Source organism: Rana temporaria, chromosome 13 (genome assembly GCF_905171775.1).
Source record: "Rana temporaria chromosome 13, aRanTem1.1, whole genome shotgun sequence".
Lineage (NCBI taxonomy): Eukaryota > Metazoa > Chordata > Amphibia > Anura > Ranidae > Rana > Rana temporaria.
The window spans coordinates 56,010,003-56,022,815 of NC_053501.1; the positions used below are offsets into that span (position 1 = coordinate 56,010,003).

Consider the following 12,813-nt stretch of genomic DNA (forward strand, 5'->3'; position numbering starts at 1 on the left):
ATATAATAAAATATTTATAAAAATGTGAGGGGTGTACTCACTTTTGTGAGATACTGTACATGTCATTTTTTACATAACTAGGCTTTAAACATCACTGGGCTTTAAACCACTATGTAGCTTTTGTAGTTTTATTTTAATTCAGTAGTTACAATGGACTGCAAGTGCAGTTGCTCCAGAGCTTTGTAAGACCCCTTTCACACTGAGGTAGTTTTAGCGCTAAAAACAGCACATGTAAAGTGCCTGAAAACTAGCACAGTCTATTTGTCTTTAATAAATCCACCCAAAAGGGTCTACTCGTTCCTTTTGTTTATTTGTGCTTTATTCTTCCTTCATTTTGTTGCTTTAAAATCTTAATAATCAAATGATGCTGTTCATTTTACTGCTGGATTCACAAGTTAATAGTATTTCATATATATATGCTTTGGAATTTTTTGATAATTATAAACGAAAACCACAGATACAAATTAAGCTTTAAATCCACATGACTTGTCTATCAAATATGCATGAAAAGTTGGTATGCATAAGTGAGAGAATTGTATCACATACTATATTGGGGCAATATATGCCTTGCAGTATGGGCCAGATTCCCGTACATCCTGCGGCGGCGGCGTGTAAGCTATTTACACTATGCCGCCACAACTTACAGGAGCAAGTGCTGTATTCCCCAAACACTTGCTCCGTAATTTGCGGCGGCGTAGTGTAAATGGCCCAGCGTATGGCCGCGTAATTCAAAGGGGGCGGCTTGTATTCAAATTAAGCGCGCCCCCACGCCGATCGAACTGCGCATGCGCCGGGCGGAAAAATAGCCCAGTGCGCATGCTCCAGATCACGACGGAAAATGTCAATGACGCCGACGTGAGCGTCATTGACGTAAAGTCGTATTCGTGAACGACTTAGGAAAACGACGTAACCAACGGAAAAAGCCGACGCGGACCCGACGCCATACTTAACATGGCATACGGCGGACTGGCGTAAGGTTACCCCTCATATAGCAGGGGTAACCATACGCTTACGGAAACGACGTACGCGACGACTACGCGACGCTAATTCGTTCGGGAATTGGCGTATCAGGCTCATTTGCATAGTCACATGAGAACTGAACGTAAACGCCACCTAGCGGCCTGCGTCGCATTACATCTAAGACCTGACGGTGTAAGTGACTTACACCTGTCGGATCTTGGCCGTATCTATGCGAAAATGATTCTAGGAATCACTCGCATAGATACCCGGGGCCAAAAACAGAGATACGACGGTGTTTCCTGAGTTACACCGTCGTAACTCTTTTGAGAATCTGTCCCTATGTCTCTACAAGGGGAATCAGACCTGACAACGTTATAAAAGATTTATATATTTTTGGTAGACGAGGATGTCAGGTCTTTATGGGGGGATTATGTATTACCAATAAGGAATGTATACTTTGTCTTTTGATAGTAAATTTATTTCAGCTTATATATTTTATGGCATTTCTCAGTGATAAAGATTGAATTTGGCCACAGGACTGTACTTTACATTGTCAAAGAAACCCCTGTAATTAAACAAAATTGCATGTTAAATTTACTCTTGATTATATGCCAGTGAATGCGATTATTTGTTCAGTTCAGGTGCTCGGGGCATTAAAATACCACTACAAAAATCCAGGTTTGTCATTGGAACCCCAAGGCGCATGGAAGCTCTACAATAAGTTAGTGAGCTGCCTGTTTACAAAGAAGGTGCCAAACGAGATCAGGTTGTCTAAATGTCTTAGTTCACTGGTTTTCTGACTTTTTTTGCTCAACATTTTCCCATTTTTTAATAAAAAAAAAGTGGCGATCTAATGTCAGATGAAACAGAAAAATGATGAATATGAATTTGAAGATTAAAAAAAAAAAAAAATGTTTTTTTTTTTCAAAAAAACTGGTGAAGCTATACAAGTTAAAAAAATGTTTATACTAAATGTTTTTTAATTTGTCCATATAGTGCAAAAGCAATCCTACATTTTAATACATTTTGAATATTTTTATTTTCAATACAATTTTAATAAAACATAAAAAAGAATATAAAGTAGCTGATACTGAAACAAACAAATGGTATATATAGTATGGCAATAAAAACAAAATACAAATTTATGTCTTTTGCACACAGCCTTCTGAACATATTTTGCTCAATTTAGGTTCTCTGCTATACAAGTAATTGAACATAATGAATTTTACCTATAAAGTTTCTGAAGTGAAACAAATGGAAGCGCATACAATTTGTAAAACAATTGTTACCTGAATGTATTCTGTGAGCGAGTTGAATATTTGTTTGGTAACAGCCAGAGACTTGGAAAAGTTGTGCTGTCCAGATTCCTCAATCACATCTTTCCCTGAGTAGTACCAGTAGAAGTCACTGATAGATTCCTGCAGAATAATCACATTAGTTGTGGTCTTGAATGAACAGATCTTTAAAATTACTGGGTTTGCACCCCAAGTGTATAATTGAATTGTATCTTTATCAGGGCTATCTACCAAGATAAAATAATGTTAAGCCTCCACAAATTTAGAGATGACTGGAAGGAGAAAAATACTATCAGTTATCCAACCTACTGATCTAATGTAAAATTCATGCTCTGCAACATGTCCTTGTATAATAACCTCAAATACAATCATATACAAAGTCTGTTTTTTTTAAGCTGATACAATCTACAGTAATATATCATCTGAGAAGGCAACGTCAAAGTATTCCATAATAATGATGATCCCATCAGAAAAATACATGCTTAAAACGGTTAAAAAAAACATACTTAAAGCGAAGTTCCACCCAAATTTAAAAGTATGTCTTATTGCATTTAGTTAACGGCATATATAATCAATTCGCACCCCAATATTTTTTTTTCTTTGTAAATACCTTGTTATTTATCTTTTAGTTCTGACATCCGGTCTTTTTCTCCCACGGAAGTAGTCATGTTTCCTGTCTTCCCCTTGCACCGCACTGTCTGATGGGAGCTAAGTGTCACGCCTCCCAAGATTCAGTGCGGTACGGCGTTGCCATCACAACGGGGATGGGAATTTTAGACGATGCCGCTCATTGTGATCGCAACACTGAGCATGCGCGGGATCGAGCGGTGAATGCTGAGAAGAAAGCATTCACTGCATACAGGAAGAAGGTGCTTGGGTACGAACGGAATGTAGATGTTTTATAAAGTCTTAAACAGTGGGTAATGATTTATAGTGGAAAAAAAGAATGCAATGGGCAAAAAGAAAAAGAAACAAATTGCCGCGGGACCTCCGCTGATGTCAAAACTAAATTGCATTTAAAGGATAAGTTCACCTTTGAGAACATGTTACATGTTCCACCCCTTGTTCGAGTGAAACATGTAACATGTTCCCACTGCAGGAGCCATTACCCACTCCACTGCATAGAGTGACAGCTAGCAGGGGATCTTCTCCACCCACGCTGTCACCATTTAAAAAAAAAAAAAACGTTGAACACTGTGCTTTAGAACCTAAAAGTCATCTAGTAAGGGTTTACATCTAGTCTAAGGTATATTCTAATGCAAATTCAATGTATGCATTAAAAGGAAGTGTGATTTTAAAAAGCAAAGTAGTGAATCAGGCGTACAAGTTGAACATTTACTATAGCAACAATTAGGTTTTAATTTTTTAAAGCAAACAAGGGAACTAATTAGTTGCTATGGATCATTTCTCCAGTTTTCTTTGCTCCACACTTGATCTTACACACTAATTAACAATTTAAATTATAATTGTAAGTATACAAAGTGGGATTTATTTAGGTTTTGGCACACTGTTCTGTATTTTTTTTGTAGCCCATTCATTACAAACTATACTGTTCCACTTGCCACTCTACAAAATTAACTGTAGTATCCTTTTTCTATATTACCTATACTGAAACACATTTTCTCTGTTACAAAAGGCAACAAGTCAAGCAAATTAATATCACATTACCAATGGTAAACAGTGGCAGATGAATATTCCCATGCCTATGTTACTGCGTTCTGGAAACCTTTGGCAACCCTCTCCTCTCCAGCCTGAAATTTAATACTGAAGCCAGTAGAGGAGGCATTCTGCACAGTGCACTTCCTCAACTGGCTTCTCTGTGCTAGCCCTGTGCACTCAGGGCTGATGCCCTTGATCACTAATAAGGTCCCAGGTTCCAACCTTCAGCTGCTTACCGCTGCTACTCAGCCTTTGTAGCATGGAGCGGAGAAGCCCTGAAACACCTCCTCAGCTCTGTGATACAGTAGAGGGAGCTCTCTGATCCACTGTACTGTGCATAAAATAAAATAAAATAGGCTGCACATACCACAGAGAGCGGTGATGGCAGAAGAGGTGAGAGACCTGTCACAGTGAATGAAAATTGGGGAGATATTTCCAGAGAGACCAAGTTCATTCAGAGAGGAGTGCACTGTGAAATTGTGTGGGGGAATATGTGCAGAGAGGAAAAGGGTGTGTTGTGTTTAGCAGAGGGGAGAGCATTGTATACAGAGGAGAGCCTTGGGGGAATTTGTGCAGAGAGGAAACCTGGGAAAGTATGTGTGTGTGTGGGGGGGGGGGGTCAGCAGAGAGGAGAGCTGGGGGGATTTGTGATGAGAGAAGAGCTGGAGGAGATTTGTGCTAAGAGGAGAGTTGGGGGGGATTTGTGCTGAGAGGAGAGCTGGGGGAAGAGCTGGAGGGATTTGTAATGAGAGGAGAGCTTACGGGGGGGGGGGGGTTGTGATAAGAGGAGAGCTGGAGGGGCTTTGTACAGAGAGGAGAGCTGGAGGGGATTTGAGATGAGAGGAGAGCTGGGGGGGGGATTTTTGATTAGAGGAGAACTGGAGGTGATTTTGGGGGATTCACCTTATGTGATACGCAGTTCTAAGCCTTAACTCATTACAATATTTTTTATGGTGCCGCTGTACTTCTCTCCTCTTTTAAAGGTGTGGCCGGGGCGGAGTTTTGGGTGTGGTTGGGCGGGGTTTGGGCATTGTTGGGGCAGAGAGTTGGACAGAGAGGGTGAGTTCCTTCACCTATTCTCTGAGAAAAAATGCCCTGCCCATACCTATATGAGGAATCACATTCCCATTGTATGAGCTGAAGCCAAACCACAAAAAAGTTGCTGATTAAACCTGTTAAATGCAGATTTAGGAGAGGTTTTCCTTCTCTATCATTTTTGTTCTTTGTGTAGTGAATATTTTTTGTGTCATGGACCATAGCAAAGACCTTTTTCTGACAATTGGGCTCCAAATAATGTTATTTACGTGGAGAGGCTGCCTAATAAGCATGCTTTAATTACCTGGAGACGGAGAAGATAATCCACGGTGCTAATAATAATATTTACAGTAGTGGTATTGCCCATCTGGGTTCTGAGGAAATTCTGAAAGTCTTAAAAAAAAAGTCTGCATTAAAAAGGGAACATGGTAACAGATGTGTTGTGTACAGTATCTTCTAATAAATATACAAGAAATGAATCTTCCCCTTTAGTTTTTGTAGATTTTACAAAAAAAAAAACAACAAAACGGAATGCATAATGGAAGTGTTGCTGCCTGGTTTCTATGAACAACTACCATTGGACTATAGAGTCTACCATAGCGGCTGTGAGAAGGTGTCTGAGCACTGAGTTTTTATATTTTTTATATTTTTACATTGATATAGGAATATCAAATAAGAAAAGTGCTTCTGGTCTGTTTACTAGAGACATTCCTGTTATTCTTTTAGTAGTTTCTATCACCGTTCTCCATAATTCTTTAATTTTCTCACATTCCCAGAAAATGTGTATTAATGTTCCCTCAGCTGTCTTACACCTCCAACAGACATCTGTCGTCTGGGGGTAGATTCGATGTAGTACAGATGGTGTTCTATACCATCTGGTTAGAATTTTATACCCTCCCTTTTGGTATCTACTCGCTACTGATGCCTTATACTCAAATGCCAAAATCCGGTCTTTTTGCTCTTGAGAGAGTGTTATCCCCAGATCTCTCACCAATGCCTGCAGGAAATGAGTTCTTGGGGTGTTTCTGAGTTTATTAATATTCCATAAAAGTATGATAGCGAGTGTCTAAAGCCTCTTACACACGATCAGACTTTTCCATGGATTTTTGTCCAAAGGGAGTTGGCCGGGCACACCCATAGCATACACACGCTCGGACTTTTCTGCAAACTTTCCTAAAACTTTCCCAAAATCACATGGTTTTTCTGCTCTTTACCGCCACCCTTTGGTCAACTTCTGCTATTGTTGGTTGATTTTAACATTGGTTCTGGGCATGCGTATTTGCACTTTGTACAAAAGTCCGATGGCTTGCTGTACACATGGTCGGACTAGGCACCATCAGACTTTTTTTGCCAAAAAGTTTGTCCGTTTGCAGGGCGAACTTTTGTCCGATGAAAACCGAAAAAGTTTGTCCGATGGAGCGTACACACGGTTGGATTTTTTTGCAAGCTTGCTCATTTTGAAGTTTGTTGGCAAAAAGACCATGTGTACGGGCCTTAAGAGGATTTCCACGGTCGGACTTTTTGACAACAAACTTCAAAATGAGCAGGTTTTCAAAAAAATCCGACCGTGTGTACGCTCCATCGGACAAACTTTTTCAGTTTTCATCGGACAAAAGTTCTCTCTGCAACACGTATGCTCAGAACCATTGTTAAAATCAACCAACAATAGCAGAAGTTGACCAAAGGGTGGTGGTAAAGAGCAGAAAAGAGATGAAAAAACTTGGGGAAAGTTTTCTAAAAAAGTCCTGCCATGTGTATGCATACCAAGTTCACAGCCAACGCCCTTCAAACAAAAATCCACGGAAAAGTTTGTTTGAAGTCCGACCGTGTGTATGAGGCTTAAGATTTATGCCTCACAGATTACATAGGAAATAACGTATTTTCTGATGAAATCTGCAGGAGCTGCAGTTCTGAGACCCCAGTTGTGCTTCCTTCACTGTACTCCGAAGGTAGGTGCCTCTCGTGCCTGTTTATCAGCCCAGTTCTGGTAGAAAGGACGCATTATAACATCTTAGGAAATATCTTACCATTGTTGTGTCCTTCACACAGCAGTTGCAGGAATCTAAAAAGGTCCCTTGTAAACTCATCATTCTGCAAAACCTTCTCACCTGGGAAACACAAATGATATCAAGTCATGTTAAGCAAATACATAGTGATCATTAATAATCTTTCTTGTTCAGTTATGCTACCATCTGTTTTAGCTGTAGTTGAGTCCCAGGTATCTACACCACAAAACTCAGCTTTTACTTATATGTGACTAAACCTAATGAGTGTTTCAAAGTTTTGAAATTTTAGAAGGATCTTGAAGGATTTTAAATTAGATATAGTAGAGCAACTTTTAGTTGCATTTATTATTGCTTTAGATGTTGCGTCACATTGTTTTTGCTTAAAATATTTTTATAGAAGTCAATGCAAAATTTCAGATGCATCTTATATTTATATCAAACTGAAAGCTTTCTGCATATACAGCAGAATTAAACCCTCCTGTTCTTTACAGCCAAGAAAGTTGCGATCTTGGCCTCTATTTGATCTGCAGTTGCCATAGTGCTGCACATGTGATCAGATTTTACACCAGGCTTTTTATTGCTTGACGGTTCTTTTTAGAAATAACATTAGCACATTAGTAATTCTAACAGTAAGCATTCAAGGCATGCCTTGACTGTAACTCTTTTGGGAAACAGTTGAATTGGTTGGGTTAAATCCACTTAAACTTGCTTCTGAATCCAATGCTCATGTCCCCTGTGGCATTAGACCTTTATTTCCTTTAGACTGCTTTGCTCCGGAAACAAATCCATAGGAATGAAAAAGCAGCTTAAAGCATGCGAACTGCAGGTCAAGTGAACCTGCAATGAATTCTGAATAAACGCACAAGCGGGCTGAATGAAAAAAAAAAGCGGTACTAACAATCTGGTGTTAGTACAGCAATCTCCCCTGCTGAGCTATTGTTTTCTGACAGGGGGACTGCCCCCTGAAAGAAAACACTGGTCAGCCATCTCAATCATTGGCTGAGAGCGCTGATTGGTTGCCAATTGGCAAATCTTTTTTAGTCTTGCCCTTTTGACAGAAGCCGGCCGAACATCCAGTTTCTGTTGGACCAGTTGCCGTACACAGGGGCCGAATATTGGGCGTTTTTTATTGAGCCAGCCGATGCCGTCCGATATTCGGCCCGTGTATACAGCCCTTAAGGAAGTTTAAATGTTTCTCATTGGTACAGAAAAGTACACTGTAGATTTTGAAGCAAAAAAGTTAGAAGGGAAACTTCATTGGGTAAACATGTAAACGGAACATAAATGCGACTGAACTATAAAAGGGGTTTATGCAGGCAAAAATACAAATGGGTTGGTGATTGTGAGAAAATGTCTGCAAATTAGCTTTATTTACATTGACACTCAGCCACTATTAGGGCCTGTTCACATTAAAAGGGCAGCTGCAGTTAGCCAGGGGTAGGGGGTGGTGCGTGATTCAGTTAATAATGCAGCTCTCTTTTTTTCCCACTAAACTGTATTTGAAGTGCACAAAAGTTGCAGTACATTCATGTCACTGTACAGCAGCGTGATGCATTGCACTGCTGTACAGTGACATTTAATTCTGCCTGGACACTGCGTTTTATCGCTTATTGCTGCAGCATAGCTTCAAACTGCATTGCAGTGTGAATAGGAAAACAATTATTTTCTGTGTGTCCTAATAGTGACTGGCATTCTTCTTTTAAGAAACATTTTGATCACCGCACTGTGTATAAAATGACCCTTACTTCGGAGATATCCCGGGATGATCTAACTATATGGATCAGAGGTTTTATTACCAAGGCTAATAAAAGTGGAAACAGTGGGAAATCCTACCTACTATGCTGCAAGGATTGGGAACTGTAAGGACTTAAAACCAACATAGCTCACACATGCTGTAGGGGCACTACAGAGGGTGAAAATCCAGGAACAATAATTTGTGCCAAATCTCAGTTTGCCCAGAATATAAAATATATATGACCAAAAGAGAGAATCAAATACTTTTTTGATATATAGCCACAGTAACATAAGTGAGATATTTATTTTCCCAGAGGACTGTTAACAGAGCTATTTTGCAAATGTTATCACAAGCTTGCCTAGAAGGCATAAAGCCCACTTGATCTTTATGAATAAGGCCCTCTACCTCTCAGTTTACCCTTGCAGCCAGGGTTTTGGTAAAGAGTTTTTTTTTTTTATCAAGGCTTAATAATAAAATGGGTCAGAAGTTTGACTAATTAGAATCATCAGTGTTGGGTTTAGAAGTCATAGGAATTGCAGCCATAAGAGAGTCTGGGTGAAAGAACTGTCAGTCATGAAGGTAGTTGAAAACATTCTGTAACAGAGGAGACAGAAAGTCAGAGTAGCTTTTGTACTTAAGTTGCTGTAAAGTCGTTGGGGTCAGGTCTTTTATGTAATTTTACAGATTTTATTGTCAAATTCCATTCTAGGGCTAAAGCAAATAAGAAATTAGGGACTCATGGAAGAGATATGTGGAAAAAGAGGGCACCAGCTTCTGCTAAAAAGGCATCTGTAGGGGCATACAATTTCGAAAGGTGGTGAGGAAATATTTGGACTCCTTTGGAGGGATTACTTGTATAGGCATTCTTCCCAATATGCAGGTTTCTGTGGAGATTTCTGCAATCAGGAAACCAAAGGAGTCTTGTTTGCCTTTGGTTTAAAAAGAGAGTTCCGTCAAGTTTTCTGCAAAAGCCAGCAAGTGACAATTGAGGTCACATCAGGCTTTATTGAGTGTGATTTTGTGGCATCTGGAGAGGATTTGTTAAAATGGAGATGCCTTTTCATGAAATTCACACTCAAGAAGTTGAAAGGGTAAGTATTACTTTCAAGCGGTCAGTCAATGAGATGAGTTCAATAGTGACAACAGCAATAGAGCAAAGCATTGCATGTGGCACTATTACATGACCTATCCATGAGGACAGAAACCAAATGTAAAATCTTAAGAGGTTTGGTGAAACTCTCTCCAACAGGCAATTAATGCATTTTGCAGAAATGGAGTTTGTTATATAGATTTTTCTTTCAATACTAGTGTCCAACAGATATTTTGTGACAGTATGCTGTGTCAGGTATCTACAGTAATTATACAAATAAATAAGTGCAGGTATCTACAGTAGCCAAGTTATATACGGTTTTACCATATTATTCAGATAAGCGAGTATAGTAAAATAGTGTGTGACTGTGTGCCTTCTACAAGGGAAATAAGTTACATTTTATTAAAAGTAACACATACTGTGCAATTACAGTGTCAGAAAGGAGAAACATGTACTTGACAATGTAAAAAACATACGTGAAACAAAACCAGAGGAAGGTAAAAGCTGAATATTAGTGATAAGCAGATAATGAATTAATGTCAGAGGGCTTATGCTGATAATTTGAAAGTTGATATGCTAGTTTATCAAGTAGAAACATGCAGCCCTCAGCATAACACGTAGACTGTAACAAATGCAGAGAATAAAATGTAATTAGGGATGCATTTATCTGAAGAAAGAAGATTCACCTACCTCGTTCCCGGACAATGACTGTGTAAAAAAAAGAGGGAGAGATAGTAAGTTGCTGGTGCATAATGTGATTTCTACATTCAGAACTCTGCAATGAAAAAATGGACCTTAACATGCTCTTCATCTGGGCAGTAATGCAAATGCTCCATCCGACTTTCTCTCTAAACAATGTGACAACTCATTCATGAGAAGTATTGAAAGGTTTTCCAAGCAAAAGCATTTTACGGATGTGATATCAGATTGTGGTTCCCACACTAAACCCTGATGCCGCGTACACACGACCGTTTTTCATGACAAGAAAAATGCCATGTGTGTAGGCTCCAGAGCGTCGTGAAAATGGGCATTAAAAATTTAGAACATGCTCTAATTTTTCTCATCGTTTTTTAACGTTGTAGTTTTTTAACGTCGTCGTTTTTCACGTTGTGAAAAACAGTCGTGTGTAGGCTTTAACAACAGGAAAAAAACGTGCATGCTAAGAAGAAAGTTATGAGACGGGAGCACTCTTTTTAGTAAAACTAGCGTTTGTAATGGAGATAGCACATTCGTCACGCTGTAACAGACTGAAAAGTAAGAAGACTGAAAAGTCTCTCACCAAACTTTTACTAACACGAAATTGGCAAAAGCAGCCCAAAGGGTGGCGCCATCAGAATGGAACATCCCCTTTATAGTGCCGTCGTAAGTGTTGTACGTCACCGAGCTTTGCTCAAGCTTTTTTTTTTACGATCGCGTGTATGCAAGGCAGGCCTGACAAGAGTAACGTTGAGGAAAAACGTTTTTTTCATGATATTAAAAACGGTCGTGTGTACGCGGCATTAGGCCATCTCTACAGCATGTTTGTTTAACATGACACTAAGGGCAATTCTAAAAGACCTATTTAAGGGATAAATAGATAATAAGATATGAAAAGATTAGTCTGATACTAACAGTGAAAAAAGAATACTGATCTGATACTAACAGGTGTGAAAAAGAAAAGTGTCAGTTCATCTAAAACTGCTACTTTGTTATAGATGAACACTACTGCTGTGAACCTATTCGCATCTCAAATATCTTTGGGTTGCTTGAGCCTACCGCCTTAGTTCCCAGCTCTGTTACATCCTGTGATAAAGTCTCAACCTTCTTGTTGCAGCACAGACATCCTCATTCTTCCTGCAGCAATGTAAATTAATAAAAATCCCTAAAGAGATGCTATGACATTTTAGGAGTTAGGAGCCGTCAAGGTAAATTAGAAGCTGTTGGATGTTTCAACCCCCTGGAATGCTCACAAACCTAAAAAAAAATCACATTTTGGTGGACTGACCTTTGGAACAACATGGTTTCAACAATATATTAATGTTTGCTAAAGTGGCTATTGTGTGACAAAACATGTAATTTAGCAACCTCCCTTTTCCTAACAGTTTGCACCATAGATTTGATACTGTTATCTAACTGGTTTGGGCATTTTTACGGGGAAAAAAACCTGTATAAACATGGATTAGTTCCAGTATAGACAAACATTCAGTCCCACTCCACATAAATGTTTTTAATGGTCAGTCCACCAAAATGTGGATTGTGTTACCCCAAAGCAGAAAGGATGTGCTGAAAAAATGAAATAATATGCCCAACATGCACAGATGCAGGTACATTTAAACCCTAAAATGTGAGTGCTATCTAGTATTCTGGTCTTGTACACTAGTTTCCCAATTTTACACAAGAATGTAGCATTTTATTACTCCTTTAGATGAATACAGGGCATGGAGTTTTCAATGTCTACATATTACAGTATTGCTTTCCGAGCTATAACATTAAATGCTTCAGTCAGGATTCAGAATCTTAGTTTCTAAAAGTTGGATTCTTAAATGTGTTGACATTTGTGATATGCTGTTCACAATTTCTGTCTCTTTATTGTAAAGTATGACTTTAATCTTCAATGATAGGTGTTCATAAGAATGACGCTCATACTTACGTGTTCCTTCTTCTGTAACCATTCCAAGGCCTTCTGCTTTGTTCTGTCTTTCAAATGCATTCAAGTCAAGAACACTGAATAAAGAAGGAAAAAGAGAGAAAGAACAAAATGAGAACTGGTCTTAAATCGACTTACGTAGGGTGAGGGGGTTCTGCTGTACTGTTAGTAACGCTGTTGAGTTGACCTTGTGTTTAGTGTACCCGGTAAGGTAAAAAAGCGTGGGCTTGAATCAGTTATTGACTCTCACAATATGCTTTACAGTGTTACATTTCACCATGAGAAAATAAGCTTGCTGAATGTTATGTTTTACACTTAGCAAGTGAAAATAACAGGATTACATTTTCCCAAGGACAAAAGAAAGTACACCATAAATAAAAAAATAAAAAACAAATTATATATACGCT

General features: G+C 39.0%; 1 protein-coding gene across 11 annotated transcripts in view; it reads right to left on the bottom strand.

Moving 5' to 3' along the window:
* LOC120920819 (ryanodine receptor 3) overlaps positions 1–12,813 on the bottom strand; it is a 692,572-nt gene that overhangs the window by 113,839 nt on the left and 565,920 nt on the right. For all 11 annotated transcript variants that reach the window (XM_040333156.1, XM_040333154.1, XM_040333152.1 and 8 more), the window contains 5 exons: positions 12,410–12,483; positions 10,471–10,488; positions 6,977–7,057; positions 5,254–5,342; positions 2,250–2,378 (listed from right to left, as the gene is read on the bottom strand). In XM_040333156.1, the coding sequence (XP_040189090.1) occupies positions 2,250–2,378; positions 5,254–5,342; positions 6,977–7,057; positions 10,471–10,488; positions 12,410–12,483 (391 nt within the window). The remainder of the gene's footprint in view (positions 1–2,249; positions 2,379–5,253; positions 5,343–6,976; positions 7,058–10,470; positions 10,489–12,409; positions 12,484–12,813) is intronic.